At 42.3% G+C, this 18,810-nt stretch overlaps 1 protein-coding gene across 9 annotated transcripts in view; it reads right to left on the bottom strand.

Annotated features, from left to right (window-relative positions):
- Window positions 1-18,810, bottom strand: part of herc1 (HECT and RLD domain containing E3 ubiquitin protein ligase family member 1) — a 278,250-nt gene that overhangs the window by 123,712 nt on the left and 135,728 nt on the right. For all 9 annotated transcript variants that reach the window (XM_084337465.1, XM_084337470.1, XM_084337466.1 and 6 more), the window contains exons 30-37: window positions 17,801-17,976; window positions 14,481-14,636; window positions 13,754-13,860; window positions 13,109-13,219; window positions 11,263-11,433; window positions 8,461-8,700; window positions 5,307-5,390; window positions 3,117-3,688 (exon numbers count right to left, since the gene is read on the bottom strand). In XM_084337465.1, coding sequence (XP_084193591.1) covers window positions 3,117-3,688; window positions 5,307-5,390; window positions 8,461-8,700; window positions 11,263-11,433; window positions 13,109-13,219; window positions 13,754-13,860; window positions 14,481-14,636; window positions 17,801-17,976 — 1,617 coding nt within the window. The remainder of the gene's footprint in view (window positions 1-3,116; window positions 3,689-5,306; window positions 5,391-8,460; window positions 8,701-11,262; window positions 11,434-13,108; window positions 13,220-13,753; window positions 13,861-14,480; window positions 14,637-17,800; window positions 17,977-18,810) is intronic.

Genomic DNA, 18,810 nt, shown 5'->3' with positions numbered 1-18,810 from the left:
GTAGGTTTGAGTGACAAAAAATAAAATATTATAATTATAATTGGAAGAGCCACACATTGACGGGCAAAGAGCCACATGCGGCTCGCGAGCCACGGGTTGGCCACCCCTGCACTAGACGCTCACAAAGTGCTGTGACTTTCGTCTGTTCCAATGGCCCATATGTGGAATAACTACATTACATTTTCCTGAAGTCATTTTGAAATTTCAGAAACCGTGCCAGATAAAACGGGTACTTTTAGGAAAAGTCATTGAGTGACAGAGCTGGAGCTCGACCGAGTGATGACGATACATTTATTGAAAATGCCTAGGGGTCATGTGACCCCTTGTCGGCTGTGCTAGTGTTAAGGTAATAGCCATGCCTTGGTTTGTGAGTGGACTGAGGCTTTAACTGGTCGACTTAGTTTACGTCTGGCATCCTGCCATATTATCTTAAATGTCAAAGAATGTTAAATGTCTTGTTGACTTATGCATCCCTAAATGTAATGACTGCTTTCCCGCTCTTTTCGGTTTGTGAGGAGGCTATATAATTGCACATAGACTCAAAACTGTGAGCATCTGAACATGAGACTGTTCATATTCGTTTGCACAATACTGCACAATTGCACAGCCCTGTTCAATTCCATCGCTCACACACAAACGGTCACTTTAAACAAAATGGAAAGGACACTTTAAAGGAATGAGGAAAATAAAGGTCACTTTAAGGAAAGAACCCATGTGGTTCTTGTATAGCATAGTTTAGATATAGTAAGTATAGCATAATGATATAGAGTAAAAACTGTATAGTAGTGTACATTAGGGGTGGACGGTATAAACGGTATAAACGGTATGAATTTGCTCTACGGTATGGATTTTGACTATACCGTATAACCGGTAGTGCAGCTCTAAAATAGCAATGACGTCATGTAACCACAGCGCGACTATTTCACTCGCATTTGCCCCTAAAAATAGATAGAATTAGTCATAGATAATAGATATGTGCGAACTGGAAAAAGTTATTTAGGAGGCTTCGCGCAGTGGGCGTGCCAGCCCCTCCTGCACGCATGTAAACACGGGTCTACTAGTAGTCTAGTGGGACGGGACGTCTCCCTGAGCTAACGTTAGCTTAGCTACCGTTACAAAATGACCCAGTCAACTATTCACTTTTAGTTTAATACATGATGAGGCATTGTCTAACCGAACGGTATCTAGTCGGCCAGCTACCGATAGCTCCTGACATCAACAAACGCTCCATCAAGTCTAGTAGAGAGTAGACGTGTATGATAGCTCCGTTAGCCGTTAGCTCACGTTAACACAAGTTAGTTCACCGTTCAAAACGAAATGTCCCATTGAACTAAATAATTCACTGAGGCGTTGTATTAACGTTATATATCCGGCTAGCAGTAGCTACAGATAGCTCCTGATATCAATGTCTTATAACACTGATTCGATGCGTATTCGAGCTGAGGGCTTGCTAACGTTATAGTACCAATACAATAGGGTCCAGGTGCAGCGCCGGAGAATCCTGGCCGTAGCTCTGCTCGAGGCTACTCGAGTATAGGTCCAGGTGCAGCTCAGGAGAATCCTGGCCGTAGCTGGAGGCTACTAGAGTACACACAGACAGTGGAGCTTGTTGCGTGGTGGCGATGTCTCGCAGATAATACAAGTACAAGTCTAATTATATAATATATATATTTTATAAAAAAAAAAAAAAATTATATAAAATAAAATTTTTTTTTTATCAAAAACGATGATACCGTGATATATACCGTTACCGTCTATGCTTCAAATTATACCGTGATATAAATTTTAGACCATACCGTCCACCCCTAGTGTACATAGGACCCAGTGCCTTCTCAGGACTTTAGCATGTCTATTTTATCATGCCCATCTTATGTGTTTGTATTACCTATTTTTTATGTCTATTTTATTATTAGTATTATTGCACAATCGAAGCGGGCATGGCCATCCGTATTTCACTGTATGCCCTGGTATGTATGTGACAAATAAAACTCTTGAATGAATCTTGTATTTTTATTTATTTATTTATTATTCTACTACATCCTGTACAATTGTACAGCCCTGTCCTATATTATATTTTATACAATGACATGCAAATATCTTGATTCTGATTGGATGAAACAGTCAAGTTAGCCGTTGTTATTTCGTATAACACACTCCACGTGACCCCAGATCCCTCCCACAACCGAATAACCTTTTCTGAATGAGTCCGCCATAGATAGACAAATGGAAGTATGAATATATTTTGAACGAATCCTCCAAAAAAGATAGTCAACTGGAATATGTTAGTTCGTTACACATATGTTGGATTATGTACGGTAATTGGTTCGTCATGACCCATTGTGAAACAAAATAAAAATTGCGGACTAAAAATAAAAATAAAAAAATGGCCGTCGATTATTTTGGATCTACTATTGGATCTACTTTCTCTGTGGATGGTTTTGTGAATAAATCTCCATTATGCTTCAATTACTGTGTGTTTATTGTATAGCAATAAGGTTGGGTGAATTCGGCCATTGTATAAAAGCATTACATCACTTGAAGTCGTGTGTTATACTCATTAGATCACGCCTAGGGGGGTCTAACGACCCTCCGCTGCGCGTCGGGCCTAACAACCACCCCTAGGCCTGATCTAATGAGTATAACACGCTCCTGCGCGTGATGTAATGCTTAACTATTGTATTCTTATTCAAAATTTAGTTTATATATTCCATTTTATTCTACTTTAATTGTCTGTTAATGTTGATGCACCAAACGACCAAGACAAAATCCTCGTACTGTATGTGCAAGCTTACTTATAATAAAGACCTTTCTGATTCTGATTCTAAATGGTTTCACTCTGGGCCTCGTCTCTCACTTCTCAATAACCCTCTCTCCTTCCCTCATCACTCGCTCCTTCTGCCGTTAAGCTCCTTTAGACTTCATATCGATAGAACTAACTATCTTTTAACAATTGTTTTTTGAACTTTGGAAATCTCCTCCCGATCATTAGAATTTCAGACAGCGATTAAATATCGCCTTTTTTTTTTATATCAATGAATAAGTCATAAAATATTCATCATCACAAACACAATTAGACGTTTCCAGTGAGAAGCACAGGCCCCTTCTCTACCCAGTACCTGATGGTGATCTCCGCCTCGTCCCACTGCACCTTGGCAGAGGTGCTGCCCTCCTTCACCACCCCCAGCAGGGTGGCGTGCCGCCCCGTCTGCTTGTGCACGCAGCGCCCCCCGACGCGAAGCCCCGCGTCCGCACCCCCGATCACCGCCAACACCGGCCACACCTCCGTGCAGAGGGTCCTCAGGTGATGCTCCGACAGCTCCCCGAGGCCATGCTGCTGCTGCTGCCGCGCCCCGTGTCCTCGCCCCCGGTCCTCCTCCGGTCTGGTGGCTGAGGCCGCGTCGTGGCTCTCCCTCTGGGCGTCGTGCTCCTCGCGGCTCTGCACCGAGCGGCTCTTCTTCAGCCTCTGGCCTCCTCCCCCGCCGGCCGACTCACGGAAGCATGGCTTGATCTTGTGCAGCCGTGCCGTCATGGTCTTGTTGATGCGGGGGGTCCAGTGGTCGGCGCGGTGCAGGATGCGGATCAGCTGCGTGGTGGCCTCCGCCAGGACCGTGGCCACCGGGCTGCAGACCGGGTCTCCTGGGAGCAGGTCTCTGGGGGTGCCGCGCATCTGCATGTCACAGATCTTCACCTGGGGGACAGAGATCAAGAGTAACGTACTGGTTCCCTTGCAAGAAAAGAAAGAAAGCTACTTTTTTTTTAACAGAAACATTGTGCATTCTACTGCTAGGTGGCACAGTGATTAATAGTTAAAGGGGAACCATCTTATAAATAGCCTTTTCCAGTGTTTAGCATTATTTTCTAGCTATGTGGACTTATATTAATAGGATCTATGTCTCTAATTCTCAATTTGGCGCATTCTTCAAATTCTCATCTCACAATATTGTCCCTCACTCAAGTGAGTCATCTGAAATTTAGCGCATCTGTGACGTCAGAGGTTTCTCATCTGCATAATAACGCCCGCCCCATCTATGCTTGTAGCCAACTGCCAGCTATGTAGCTTGTAGCCAACTGCCAGCTATGTACGTAGCTTGTAGCCAACTGCCAGCTATGTAGCTTGTAGCCAACTGCCAGCTATGCATCTATGCTTGTAGCCAACTGCCAGCCACCTGTATATTACTCATTAAGAGAGACCGCTTGGCCCCTGCGCGTCAATGTCTCTCTCTCTCTCGCTCTCTGTCACTCAAATCGCATACAGTATGGGCGGAGCCCAGCCTCGAAATGGCTTAAAATTTTGAGGTAGAAAAATGCTGTTTTTGAGTACCGGTACTTGATTAAAAACACAAAATGATTAAAAAAAAAAAAAAAACTCACAGGAATAGTGTAAAATTGCCCAAATAGTGAAAGAAATAGTAAAATAGTTCCCATTTAAAGAAAAAGCAATAGATGATTTAAATGTAATTGGGTTAAATGAAGGATCCCTCTGGCATATATTAAATGTTTTATTTGGGTATTCAATTCAGTTCAGAAATACTTACAAGTACTGGTACTGACGAGCTACATTAAATGAGCTGGCTGACAACTATCTAAGATAAGATAAGATATTCCTTTATTGATCGCATTGGGGATGGGGGGGGGGGTTAAATATAGCTAGTCTGGTGCTTTTCTCTAGTCTACACATGAATCAATAAATAATCTAATGAAATCCTATTTCTTTCTTTAAACCGCCTTGTTTCATTGGTGAACTTGCAAGAACTGCACCACTGCTCAACCAGGTTTTTGATTGAAAAAGGGAGTGGTTGGGTTCACATGCCTACTGGTCTATTCCAGTCCCAACAGATCAGACAGACAGTAGCTGCTCCATCTCTTACCTTCTCCCCCAGCCCCAGGTTACTATTCCAGTCCCAACAGATCAGACAGACAGTAGCTGCTCCATCTCTTACCTTCTCCCCCAGCCCCAGGTTACTATTCCAGTCCCAACAGATCAGACAGACAGTAGCTGCTCCATCTCTTACCTTCTCCCCCAGCCCCAGGTTACTATTCCAGTCCTAACAGATCAGACAGACAGTAGCTGCTCCATCTCTTACCTTCTCCCCCAGCCCCAGGTTACTATTCCAGTCCTAACAGATCAGACAGACAGTAGCTGCTCCATCTCTTACCTTCTCCCCCAGCCCCAGGTTACTATTCCAGTCCTAACAGATCAGACAGACAGTAGCTGCTCCATCTCTTACCTTCTCCCCCAGCCCCAGGTTACTATTCCAGTCCTAACAGATCCCGACAGACAGACAGTAGCTGTAAAGCGCTCTTACCTTCTCCCCCGGGTTGCTGCTGTAGAACATGACGCAGGGATAGAGTTCTGCTGCGTCCACATCCTCAAAGGCTAATTTGGGCTCCTGTGGAAAACAAACACAGCAAACACAGGCCTTACTTAGATTTAGTCATTTAGCTGACGCTCTTATCCAAAGCGACTTACAAGTTCTGTACGACAAGTCATCAGGAAGGGCACAACTCTATCAGCTGAGTAACAATGTTCATCAAAGTGTTGAGTGCTACAGTGTAGGTTAGTATATATTAGGACTAGTGCTCTCAATCGATTAAAATATTGAATCTGATGAATCGCATGATTGTCCACAATCAATCGCAAATTAATCGCATTTAAAAAAAAATTGTATCTACCTTAAACAGATCTTTTTCAAGTTCCAAGTTTTAATACTCTTATCAACATGAGTCAACAAATGCTTGCTTTATGCAGCCATTTAACACAAAAGGATGACCCTCATGCATTGCAAATTTGCATCACATTCAAAACAGAATGATGCACAAAATAACTTAAAAGAAAATAATAATTTAAAACAATGAATAAAGTGTGCATGAAATAATAGGGGAAAGAAAACGTTAGGAACTTGTTACATTCACCCACACAAGGGCTGAGGACTCACACACCCCCCTCTCTCTCACACACACACTCTCCCAGCTCTCTTTCTCTCTTGCCCCTTCCTCATCTCTCTCACCCCCCCTCCCTCTCTCTCTCTCTCTCTCTCTCTCTCTCACACACACACACTTCAGAAACAAACATAGTATCAATGAGAGCATCAATAATACACCTGAGTGAAGTCTAGTAAAAAAAGAAAATACAAATATTCTTTTCTTAAAAGTTAAAAAAAAGTAAAAAAAAATAGTGGCGTTAATAGAATCGGCGTTAACGCGTTAATACCGCGTTAACTTTGACAGCCTTAATTAGGACAAATGTATGACAGTACGGTTAGTTAGGGTTAGACTTTTTGTGATAATGGTTGAAGAAGTGTGTCTTTAGTCGATGGCGAAAGATTGGATGGGTTTCGGCTGTCCTAACTGTGGTGGAAGTTCATTCCACCAATATATAAAATATCTGTGTGTGTGGATCTGAACACAGAAATGGCAGGGCCCCTGAAAATGTCCAGTGAATGGTCCCTCCCCATACATGCTCAACTCATATTAATTATTAAATTAAACATATCAGTATATTTTCTGTTGGCCTCCATGGGGCCCCCCTAGCAGCTGGGCCCCACAAAGCACCCCCTTCCCCCTTATGGACAGGCCTGTGTGTGTGTGTGTGTGTGCGTGTGTGTACTTTTCGGGAGGTTTTTAATGTAAATTCTCTGAATTATGCCAATCTTTCAGATCTCTCTTTTTATGCCTATTTTGTGTCTACATCACTGCTGTGAAGCCCATTCGTGTATGAAAGGTGCTATATAAATAAAGTGTATTATTATTATTACTGTATGTGCATTTCCACACAATGTGTTTTTTGTCCAGAGCCCTGAAACCTATGCGGTGAGGCGGCCACCATCTGACGGGGGATGGGGACCATCGGCTGTTTTTGGTCATTCATTTTAAAGTGTCCATGAAATGGCATCATGAACACATTTCTCCTCTGTGATCCGACGTGTGTCTGAATGAAACAGGCTGGTCAGGTGGGACGTCGCGCCGGGAAGAAGACAAAAGACGACACAAAAGGTTTATTATAAATAATATTTTCAAAACTTTAATGTGCACTTTTATCATCTGTTGAGAATGAGCTTGGTTTATACCTCCTTTTTTGAGTTTTTATTCATTTGATGTGTGCGTCTGTCTGTCTATCTGTTTTTTTTGATCCACTTTTTCTCCCATTTTCTATATTTTCTCCCATCCCAATTTCGTATCATCCAATTCAACCCTCCCCTGTCACGAACGCTGTTTCTTGCCTCCCACAAGCCGGCTGCAGTGAGGACTAAGTCATACATAGCACAAGTCCCCTCCGGTACTTGAGGTAACAGCAGTCGCATCTTTTCACCTGCGCAGCTCGACCTCTCAGTGTCGAGGAGTAACGCGTGGGAGGCTCACGCTGCCCCCGACACTTCCTGATTCTACTGCGCAGGCGCACCAACCGACTTGTAGGAGTCGCTTGTTCACAACGTTCGATCCCCACCCTTCAGTTTTTCCCTCCCCGTAATACGGCCAATGTGTATTACTGCGGACGACCAGCCAAACTGAAAAACAATGTGGAGAGCTGGATTCGAACACGCGAATCCTAGCGTCTCCACACTGGTGGCGAGTGCCTTAGACCACTACACCACCTAGCCGCCCCCTGTCTGTCTATCTGTTTAACCCTTATGTGGTGTTAGGGTCTCCAGCGACCCGTTTCAAGGTTATAAGTAAGTAAGTAATGACGAGGTCATTGTCGCAAAATAATTGACCAATAATAAATATACTAAACTTTTTTTCAGAAGTTATATTCTAATATTGTTCTATTATAGTCAGAAAACATTATTATCTATGGGTTTCACATTTAGTATATTATGATTGAACAACCTCATTTTCATCTTAAAAATAAGGGACATGATGCGTCTCGGGGGCCATAAAATCAGATTACAATGGGATTATATGGTTATGAATGCATACAATGTTAGTTAGGATGTAGTATTAACTATATTGAGTGATACTCCTTTCTTTTTAGTGGTCAGGACTGAGTTAGACCCCGGGTCAACATTGACCCGCTAACAACGGTCAGTGGTGCCAATTCTTAACACAACATGAGGGTTAAAGGTCCCATGCATTATAAATGGCCTTTTCCAGTGTTTAGCATTGATTCCTAGCAGTCTAGTCTCGAATTCAAAAGATCTTCCCTCACTCAACTAAGTTGTTCCGATTTGACTCGCAATGCGACGTAGCAAGTAGATGATCTGCAGTAACGCCCCCTCTATGGTTGTAGAGCATAGTGTACCCAGACACTTCCTCAAACGGGTTTTGACAGCGAACGAGCGAGAGAGAGATAGAGACAGGCGGGACCGTGCAGAAGTGTGTGTAAAAATGTGTGCGCGCCATCTCTCTCCCTCGTCGGACTTCAACAGATTTTCCCGGTAAAAAAACGGTAATTACCGGACAACGGAAACCCTGAAGCATGTACATAATATACGTGTAATGAAACACAGACACGTCTCCTACCTCTCCGTTCTTGCCGAAGGAGATGGTCCTGGCCTCCATGTCCAGCACGCAGGTGATGAAGTCGCCCTGGGTGAAGCTGCAGAGCGCCAGCGTCTGCTCCCCGTTGTGGTACAGGTTGCCGCTGTAGGCGCGGTACAGCCACATGTCCGACGTGGTGCGGTGGTTGAAGTCGTGCACGGGCCAGCGGGACACGCCCACGCACGTGCCCTCGTTGCCCCGGTTCTCCTTCACAATGTAGAACTGAGAGGATGAAAGGGGAGGGGGGGGGGGGGGGTGATTTGGAGTAGATAACTGGGTTCACACAGACATTGCAAAATTAAATTTACTTTTCCAAGCACTATTTTTTTAAAAGGGCATTTAAAAGGATACAATTCACTTTTAAATGTAGTTTTTTTTATTGAAAAGAAATCGGATCCAATATTTATGGCTTTTCCGACAATTAGTTACACTAGATTAAAAAATATATATTTCTCGATTCAGAAATGTTTTATCATGGATGAACAACACTTTCAATGCGAATGGTTGATTGGAATTCCAAGGACTTTTTAAGCACCTTGTAAAAAAAGGGCCGTTTAAGGAATTCCAGGCCTCGACTTTTTTTTCATCAAAAATCAAGCACTTTAAGCACTTTAACACATTCCCTGCCACGCACTTTCAGCATCTTATACCATTTTCTGCCAGTACTGTAAGTCTATGGAGATGTTCACCTTCTTTGCAGGGCTATAACTTTTAAAATTGTATTGCTAAATTGACATTACTATGGCCCATTCAACATCGATTATCTATCGTTCAGGATGTAGGAACGTTTTACTTTTTCATTCACACATTCATACGAAAATACCGTCTAGAATATAAATATGTTTTTATCGTTTTCTGCAGTAATTCCTAGAACGTGAGATATAGGCATAAATGCATATATAGATTATCAAATGCAGTTTGTTACAGATCCACGCTATATTAAAAATTTCAATTGTACATGGTCCTAAACGTTATGACTGATCATGCGCAGGTGAACGGGGGGGGGGGTCGTTTATAATTCCGTGATCGTCGTTAAATGCTTTATGTAGTATGGGTGATATATAGATCAGAGCAGTTTGTATGGATAATAATAAACACTCACGCTGAAAATGACGTCAGCCTCCTCTTACCGTTGGGCGATGAGACTGGAGCAAAAAGATCCCAGTTATTTGATGGGGATCGAGTAGACCCATTTCCGGTTTGTATAATACTAATACACGCCCAAATCATGTCGATTATTAAGTTATGGCAGCGATCCATATCCACGGTGTGTGGCTAGAGTCCCGCGACGATATGCGAGTGGCCGGACGGATTTAGGAAACGCACCGATATCCAACCGGCCATTTCCGGTTTGGCAACTCGCCGATCAGCCACCAGGGGGCAGTATTGAAGCGTTGCAGAGTTGTGCCGGCTCACACAGCATCAGACCAGGCTGCGTGAGGGAAATATGAATACCATGGCGAAAATATAAAATATGATCTCAATAACGTTGTACGCCGTGGATTGGCAGAATTCGCATGAACTTGAAACACGTCGTACAACGTGATTGGCGGGGAAAGTGTTAAGGACCTTGTGCGAGAGACAAGTCTGCTCAGTATCTGCACCTGTGACTACACTGCCTACTTGCTCATATTATGCTTATATTCAGTTAATTACATTGTTTACACTGCTTATTTTTATCTGTACTATAATTGTATTGCCTATATCTATGTCTTCTACTATTACCCTGCCCATACCTGTCCTCCCCCAGGCTGTTATGATGCCTGCATGTACCCAAGGGGATCAATAAAGGAATATTTTATCTTATGTTAAAAGCCAAGACTTCTCCTTCAATATGAGCTGGAGGGAAACCCAATAGCCCACAGGAATATTGCTTCGTCTATCAGTTGTTGCATGAAAGGTGGGATAGACCAAAGGCTGACCACATGATATAATAATAATAATAATAATAATAATAATAATAATAATAATAATAATAATAATAATAATAATAATAATAATAATAATAATAATAATAATTTATTATTAATAATAATAATAATAATAATAATAATAATAATAATAATAATAATAATAATAATAATAATAATAATAATAATAATAATAATAATAATAAGCTACATGTTTTATGTCTAATTAAGATAATATGCAATGTGAGAACATCTCTTATGGCATTTGTCTACATCAGTGAAATACACGGACGCATTATCCAGAGTTATGATAGAAATCCACCCATCCTTCCCCAAAGGTTTCCATTACAATCCTACGACGATCTCCAAAACGGCCCTTCCGCCTGAATGCTTTTACCAACGCGTTCGTGTTTTCGCGTCTCTGATTGGCCAGGTCATGTGACATGTACGCCCAATCGTGGGACCGCAAGTTTCTACACTGGTTAAGCGTAGGCGCTCTTTCGAAGTTGGTTAAGGTTAGAGTTTGTCTTAGAGCATGGCGATAGAACGCCTGCCCTGATTCCAAACTCTAACCTTAACCAACTGCGAAAGAGTCGCCTAAGCTTAACCAGTGATAAACTAGGCGTTAGGTCGTTTGCAGGCTGTTCGACCCGGAAATAGGCACAGAACTTGTCGGCGCACATGTCACATGACCTGGCCAATCAGAGTGCAAAACAGGAACCCGGAAACACGAACGCGTTGGTAAAAGCATACACGCGGCCCGTCCAGATCCATGATGACAAGAATCCGTCGCAGCTATGGAGCTATGTCTTTAACGCCCGTCAATTTCTCCCACGGTCTGCGAAGACGACGCCTCGGTGTGGCAGCACCGTACCTTCCACTGGTAGCATCCGGAGGAGATGCCGGTGGAGGCCAGGCCGTAGCCCTTCCCCCCGCTGCCGTGAGTCAACCCCTGGCCGTTCTCCACCACGCAGCACTGGGCCTTCTCCGGGTCGAAGGACACCTCCTGGATGGGCAGGTTCTCGTCCTCCTCCTCCGCCTCTCCCTGAGGATTCATCCAACTGGCAAATCACTCTCAAAACAACTAATGCAGGGTTCCTACAGACATTGCACATTTTAATTCAAGGACTTTCAAATACTTTTCTAAGCACTATTTTCCATTTTAAAAGGGCATTTAAAAGGATAGAATTCACTTTTAAATGCAGTTTTTTATTGAAAAGAAAATCGGATCCAATATGTACGGCTTAAAACCAATTTGACAATTAGTTACACTTTAGATAAAAAAAAAAGATTATATTTCTTGATTCAGAACAATTGTATCATGGATGAACAAAATTTTCAATGCGAATGGTTGATTTGAATTTCACAGACTTTTTAAGCACCTTGTTAAAAAAATTGCCTGTTTAAGGATTTCCAGGCCTAGACTTTTTGGGGGGGGGGGGGAATCAAGCACTTTAAGCACTTCAAGGGCCTTGTGCGAACCCTGCTAAGGATATTCAGGAATAGAACATACAGCATAGGGTCAGTTACACCGACATGGATTCAGACTAGTTCTAGACGTGACATTTGCTCAAGAGATCTCCATTGAGGAAAAATCCTCAAGACCAGGACAAAGGTTGTCACAATAGGTCAATAGCCACATTTGCACCGAAACTACCAGGAACTCTAATTGGCAGGAGCAACATTGCACAGAACTTTAAGTTCCTTCTGCTCAATGTTCTTTTCACAGTGAAAATTAGGCAAATTAGCACGATGACATGTGAAAAAGGTCTCTAGACATTCCAGCGTCTCATTAGAACATGGAAGGACAATTGTCTCTGATCAGTGATCAGATCTTTGTGATTATGGTTAAATGAACAGACCACTGTTCCCCTGCATACTCTTTTGCCATGTATTGGTCCTCACAATGTGTGTGAAACTGGCTCATAGTAGGGCTAATACTTTAGATGCATTAGTGAAACTGGCTCATAGTAGGGCTAATACTTTAGATGCATTAGTGAAACTGGCTCATAGTAGGGCTAATACTTTAGATGCATTAGTGAAACTGGCTCATAGTAGGGCTAATACTTTAGATGCATTAGTGAAACTGGCTCATAGTAGGGATAATACTTTAGATGCATTAGTGAAACTGGCTCATAGTAGGGCTAATACTTTAGATGCATTAGTGAAACTGGCTCATAGTAGGGCTAATACTTTAGATGCATTAGTGAAACTGGCTCATAGTAGGGCTAATACTTTAGATGCATTAGTGAAACTGGCTCATAGTAGGGCTAATACTTTAGATGTGTGTGAAACTGGCTCATAGGGATAATAAAACTAATACTTTAGATGTGTGTGAAACTGGCTCATAGTAGGGATAATAAAACTAATACTTTAGATGTCTGTGAGAAACTGGCTCATAGTAGGGATAATAAAACTAATACTTTAGATGTGTGTGAAACTGGCTCATAGTAGGGATAATAAAACTAATACTTTAGATGTGTGTGAAAATGGCTCATAGTAGGGATAATAAAACTAATACTTTAGATGTGTGTGAAAATGGCTCATAGTAGGGATAATAAAACTAATACTTTAGATGTGTGTGAAACTGGCTCATAGTAGGGATAATAAAACTAATACTTTAGATGTGTGTGAAAAAATGGCTCATAGTAGGGCTAATACTTTGGATGCGTGTGTGAAACTGGCTCATAGTAGGACTACTACTTTAGATGTGTGTGTACCTGTAGCTTGAGCTCTTGTACTTTCTCCTTGATCTGGATGGTGTGCTTGGCCTGAGCGATGGGACCTTCCCACATGCAGTCGGACAGCAGGGAGAAGAGGCGTTCCACCACCTAGACACAATCAAACGGATGAGTTGGCTGGCGGACAATCAGTCAGTTACTGTGGACTTAAACGAACACGCCAACTTTTGGGGAAATGAGCTTATTTGCCATCTACCCTGGAGTTAGACAAGCAGATACATACCCTTTTCTTCTCTGTGCATGCAATGGGTTAGGGAACAGCTGCACCGTTAGCCTAGCTTAGCGTCATTCACTGGAAGTAGGCGTGCCAGTGTGGCCTAGTTCCCAACAGTCACGAAATACACTCCAAAACTTTCCTGTAAACATGTTGTGACCTGTGAATTTACCACGTGGATAAATAAACAAATGAATTAGACATTTTTGTTTTCTAAGCAGATATACGGGGAAAAAATGTTGGCCGAACCACTGCTGCCTGGGCGCAGTGATTTCATCACCTCAAAAGCCCTGTTGCTTTTAGAAAAACTGGGCTTTTGTCTAACTCCAAGGTAGATGGCAAATAAGCCAATTTCCCAAAAAGTTGGTGTGTTCCTTTAACATAGCGAACGAGAGTGTGGCGTCTTGTACCTGTGTCATCTGGTCGTCCTCGACATCAGCTTCATAGGCCGGTAAGACGGCCTCCAAGACGTGGAGAGCCAGGAGCCGCGTTCTCAAGTTGCCCACCAGAGGGACGCCTGCAAATACACAACAACGTTTGTCAGGGAACATGGACTGAATATAGAATAGAATTACTTTATTGATCCAGAGGGAAATTCAGCACTACAGATCGCTCACAATAAACATTTAGCTAGTCAAAAATCTAAAATGAGAATAAGAAAAAAAATACAGTCAAGGATATACTTTATATTTTTTTTAAATATATTTTATACATCTAAAATATGTATATACATTCTAAAATATACAGCCAAAAATATACAGTAATATACAGTAAGATGTACAGTAAAAAATAAAAAATGTAAAATGTCCAGGAAGATACGAGTTTATACTGCTACTCCACAGTGAGGAGTTATATAGTCTGATGGCCGTTGGAATGAAGGACTTCCTGTGACGTTCAGTGTTGCATTTTGGGAGTCTGACTGAAATAGAGCTTAGTTTAACCCTTTCACTACCACACTACAGAAGGTTAACCTTTCACTACCACACTAGCCGTCTGTAGTGTGGTAGTGAAAGGGGTAACCTTATGTAGTGTGGTAGTGAAAGGGACCTTCTGTATTGTCGCCGTGAAAGGGTTAACCCTTTGGTAAAGTGGTAGTGAAAGTGAAATAATTTGATGGTTAAAAAGGTTGACGGTTACCCAAGCAGCATTTCTGGGCAGCTATGTTGAGCAGCACTTCGGTCCACTTGGGAGAGGCCATCTTGGACTGGATGGCCTTGGAGGAAACCACTCTCCTCAGGAAGACCAGGAAGTCTCCCAGGTGCAGCTCTGCCGTGTGCTGCTTACGCAGGAGAGCTAACAAGGAATCACATTATTATAGGACTTTGTTGAATAAGATAAGATATTCCTTTATTGATCCCCTTGGGGAAATTCAGATATCATAGCAGCATGGGGGGTATAGGTAGAAGACATACAGGTACAGGTCACAGATTTATAGTACAGTGGAGAAGTAAAAATAAGAATTGAATAAAAAAGCAGTGTAAATAATATACAATATAATTAACTCTGGACATGAGCATGTTTTTTTTTAGAATAGAAATACTTTTATTATCCCGTGGGAAACAAGGTGCGATATGAGGGTATGTATGCCCTCTCAGTTATTTTGCCCTACAATAAATATAGTTACAATATATAATCTAATAATCTAAATGTAATCTAATATATTTATAAAAAAAAAAAAAAAAAAAATGCTGAATATATGCAATATATAATCTAATAATCCAATAGTCTAAATCTAATCTAATATATAATCAAAAAATGTTAAAAGCTAAATATATACCAGATACTGGATTCTGGTAAATGAACATCCTGGTTTTTTCAACATGGCCAAATCAAGGGCTTACTCATTATTTAGTTAATTGATTTTCACAAAACAATTTTTTTTTTATGTCAACGTTAACACGCACAATTGAGCCAAAAGTCACTCAATTAATGACAGATTTCATTGATAAATTGAGGGGAAACTTGGCAAGTCGATTTGATGAATTTGACATGTCCAGAGAATTGATGCATTTTGTGAGCAACCCATTTGCCAATGAAGCTGCTATTTCCACAAAAGGACAAGAGTTCCTTGCATCACTTCACATTGATGAAGGTCTCCTGCAACTTGAAATAATTGACATGCAAGCATAATCTGCTCTGAAGCAGGCACTTGAGAATGAATCCACCACAACATTTTGGATAAAGTGTATTCATGTCAAGACATTCCCCAAAATAAAAACGCTGGCAATATCTGTGCCAACAATGTTTGGCTCAACATACACCTGTGAATCCAGTTTCTCTCACATGAATGCCATTAAAACAAGCAACGTGCCTCCTTGACAAATGAGCATTTGCATCACTGTTTGCGGGTAGCCCTCACTTCCTATGAACCCTCTTTCTCTGCCATTGCCCAGTCAAAGAAGTGCAATCGCTCTCATTAGATGTGTGTATGTAGGCTAGGCCTGTCTGCCCCCCACCCCCCTGATGTTTGAGAGTTAAGAGTGGACAATAAGTGCTAATAAGATGCTGTGATTTGCTGTTGTTGCACAGACATGAAGCACTTTTTCATAAGCTCAGCTGCACTATAAATGTGTTTTTTTGTTCAAGTGTCAATGTTAGAATGTTCAGATGCACATCATGCACTCGTTTGTTTTTTATTTTATTTTTATATTGAAATGTTGAGGAGGAGATGTTGCAGTTGTTGCACAGTCATAAATGAAGCACTTTTTGCAGGAGATGTTGCAGATGTGGCACATAAATGAAGCACTTTTTTTGAAAAGTATACTACTTTTGCAATGTAGTTAAATAAAAGTTGTGAAAATGTGGTTGCGTGTTGTGTCAAGTGTACATATATTCATAGCACGGGGAGGCGCCGTGGCAGTCCGGCCCCTGGCCCCTTGGGTTTCTGACAATGTGGCCCCCTGAACAATTTAGTTGAATAGCCCTGGTGTAGACTACCACATGCCTCCCTACTGTGAGTCTGGGGAGGGTGTAGACTACCACATGCCTCCCTACTGTGAGTCTGGGGAGGGTGTAGACTACCACATGCCTCCCTACTGTGAGTCTGGGGAGGGTGTAGACTAACCACGACGCCTCCAGATGGTGGCTATTGCAACAACCACCAGCTTCCCACCCACGTACACTTAGACCTCTACGCTAGGGCTGGGCGATAAAACGATAACGATAATTATCGCGATATATTTTAATATATCAATAAAAAACATTTGTGACCTGCAACAGGCCAGAGACAGTTGACAGACTTGTCTTTCTTTAACACATCCACCGCCGGAAACTCTTTAAAGCGTTATTGCCCGCCATGCTTTGACCGCCAGACCTCGCTGTACAGCGTTATTGAGATCAATATTTCATTATTGCGCCATGGCATTCATAATTCATATATACACCGCAACGCTCCAGCTGGACCCTAAAGGTGAAGGCAACGACAGCTCAATACCGCCGCCTGGTGGATGGTCGGGCGTGTTACACTGGCAAACAGGATATGGGGGCTGTGCGTCGATTAAATTCATCCGGCCGTCAGATATTTTTGCAAGGCTCCCGACAGACACAATGTACATAATCGATCGCTTTCGAAACTTAATAATCTATATGATTTCGGCGTTTATTGCGACATACAAACCGGAAATGGACCTAGGCGATCGACGTCCTATACTTGGGATCTTTCACCGCCAGTCTCTTTGACCCACGGTAAGAGGACACTAACGTTATTTTCAGCCCAATTGTACATTTCTTTATTTACAAACCATCTGATCAATAAATCAACCCATACTACATAAAGCAGTTAGTGACAGGAATTATAAACGACCCCCCCCCCCCCTTTCCTTCACGCATGATGAAGCATAACTATACCGATCATGTACATTTAAATTTTTTAATATAGCGTGTCTAGGGAAGAAACGGCAATCGATAATCTATATATGTGTTTAGGCCTATAACTCACGTTCTAGGAATTACTGCAGAAAACGATAAAAACATACTTATATTCTAGACGGTATTTTTGTATGAATGTATGAATGAAAAAGTATAACGTTCCCACATCCTGAACGATAGATAATCGATGTTGAATGGGCCATAGTAATGTCAATTTAGCAATACAATTAAAAAAGTTATAGCCCTGCAAAGAAGGTGAGCCACTCCATAGACTTATAGCGCTGGCAGAGAGGGTACAATGATGGGTACAATGCCCGGCGGGCAAAGTGTTAATACAATAAAATTTAAATTATACTTAGAACAATATCGATAATTATCGATATCGAGTGATATGATAACATTATCATATCGTTATCGTGATATCATTTTTGGCCATATCGGCTATCGCCCAGCCCTACTCTACGCTACCCAGCCGTGCCAACAAATGGTGCTTTTAACCCGGATGTTTTAAACTTCCCCTGGCAAGTCCAACTCAGTCTCTGCTCTGGAGAAGTGGGTGGCTACCAGACGGACGTGATTTCCATGGGTACCTCTGAAATCTTTCTTCTCTGGGTCTCCGTTGTCCTCCAGTTTACAGTCCTCCTGCTCCGGCCTCTCAGGGGAGAGCAGGCTGACCCCGGCCTGGGACAGGAGGTTCTTCAGCTGGCTGCACAGCAGGTCCAGCAGGGACTGGACCACCTTGGGACTCAGCTTGTCTGCATATGTGCTGCAATACCAACGAAGAGAAGATGATCACGTCTGGTGACTCACTCGTGTGTGTGTGTGTGCGTGTGCGTGTGCGTGTGCGTGCGTGCGTGTGTGTGTGATGATCGGAGGAACGCTGGCATGTTACTCATAGCAGTGTCAAGGAAAAACGTAGCAATTATTTTAATCCTATCCATTTCCATTATGCAAAAGGCTGCCTCTTTGCACCGCTGCGGTCAGGCAAGCGCTACCGAAGTCTCATGGTCGGCACAGAGAGACTCAAAAGGAGCTTCTATCCCCAGACCATCAGGCCACTCAATGTGGACTCTATGTAACACTAACCCATCCATTCCACATTCATTGCACACAACATCCACATGCACACACACTCACTTTAAACATTCACCTCTAACATTTACTTAAAACATTACACCATATTGCACTCTTGTGTCCACTCCCTGCAGGTATAGAGAGTGTGCCAGTTGTCATGGTGACAGAACCAGAGGCATGGCTGTACTGTAAGTACGAGTAAACAAAGCAGATTGCCTGCTCTACTTCATTGCTGGGCTAAGTACTTATATTCTATTCTATTCTATCTATATGCTTATTACATGTATCTATTGTGCCCACTACTACAAACACAGGAACTCTCCAACCCCTGTCCCTGTCTCTCTGTGAGTGGATGTCTCGTGGTGATGGCCACAGTTACAGTGACGGTTCTACCCCATATTGGTTATGAGCACCACTGAGGTCATGGATCAGCTTCATACCGTCTTCTGTCCGACCTACAACGTCTAAACCATGCCTGTTCTAGTTTATTGCTGGGCTAAGTACTTTCATTCAATTCATATAGCTT

This window comes from Notolepis coatsorum (genome assembly GCF_963971535.1).
Source record: "Notolepis coatsorum genome assembly, chromosome: 20".
Taxonomy (NCBI): Eukaryota; Metazoa; Chordata; class Actinopteri; order Aulopiformes; family Paralepididae; genus Notolepis; species Notolepis coatsorum.
This window is presented reverse-complemented; position numbering and strand designations above follow the sequence as displayed.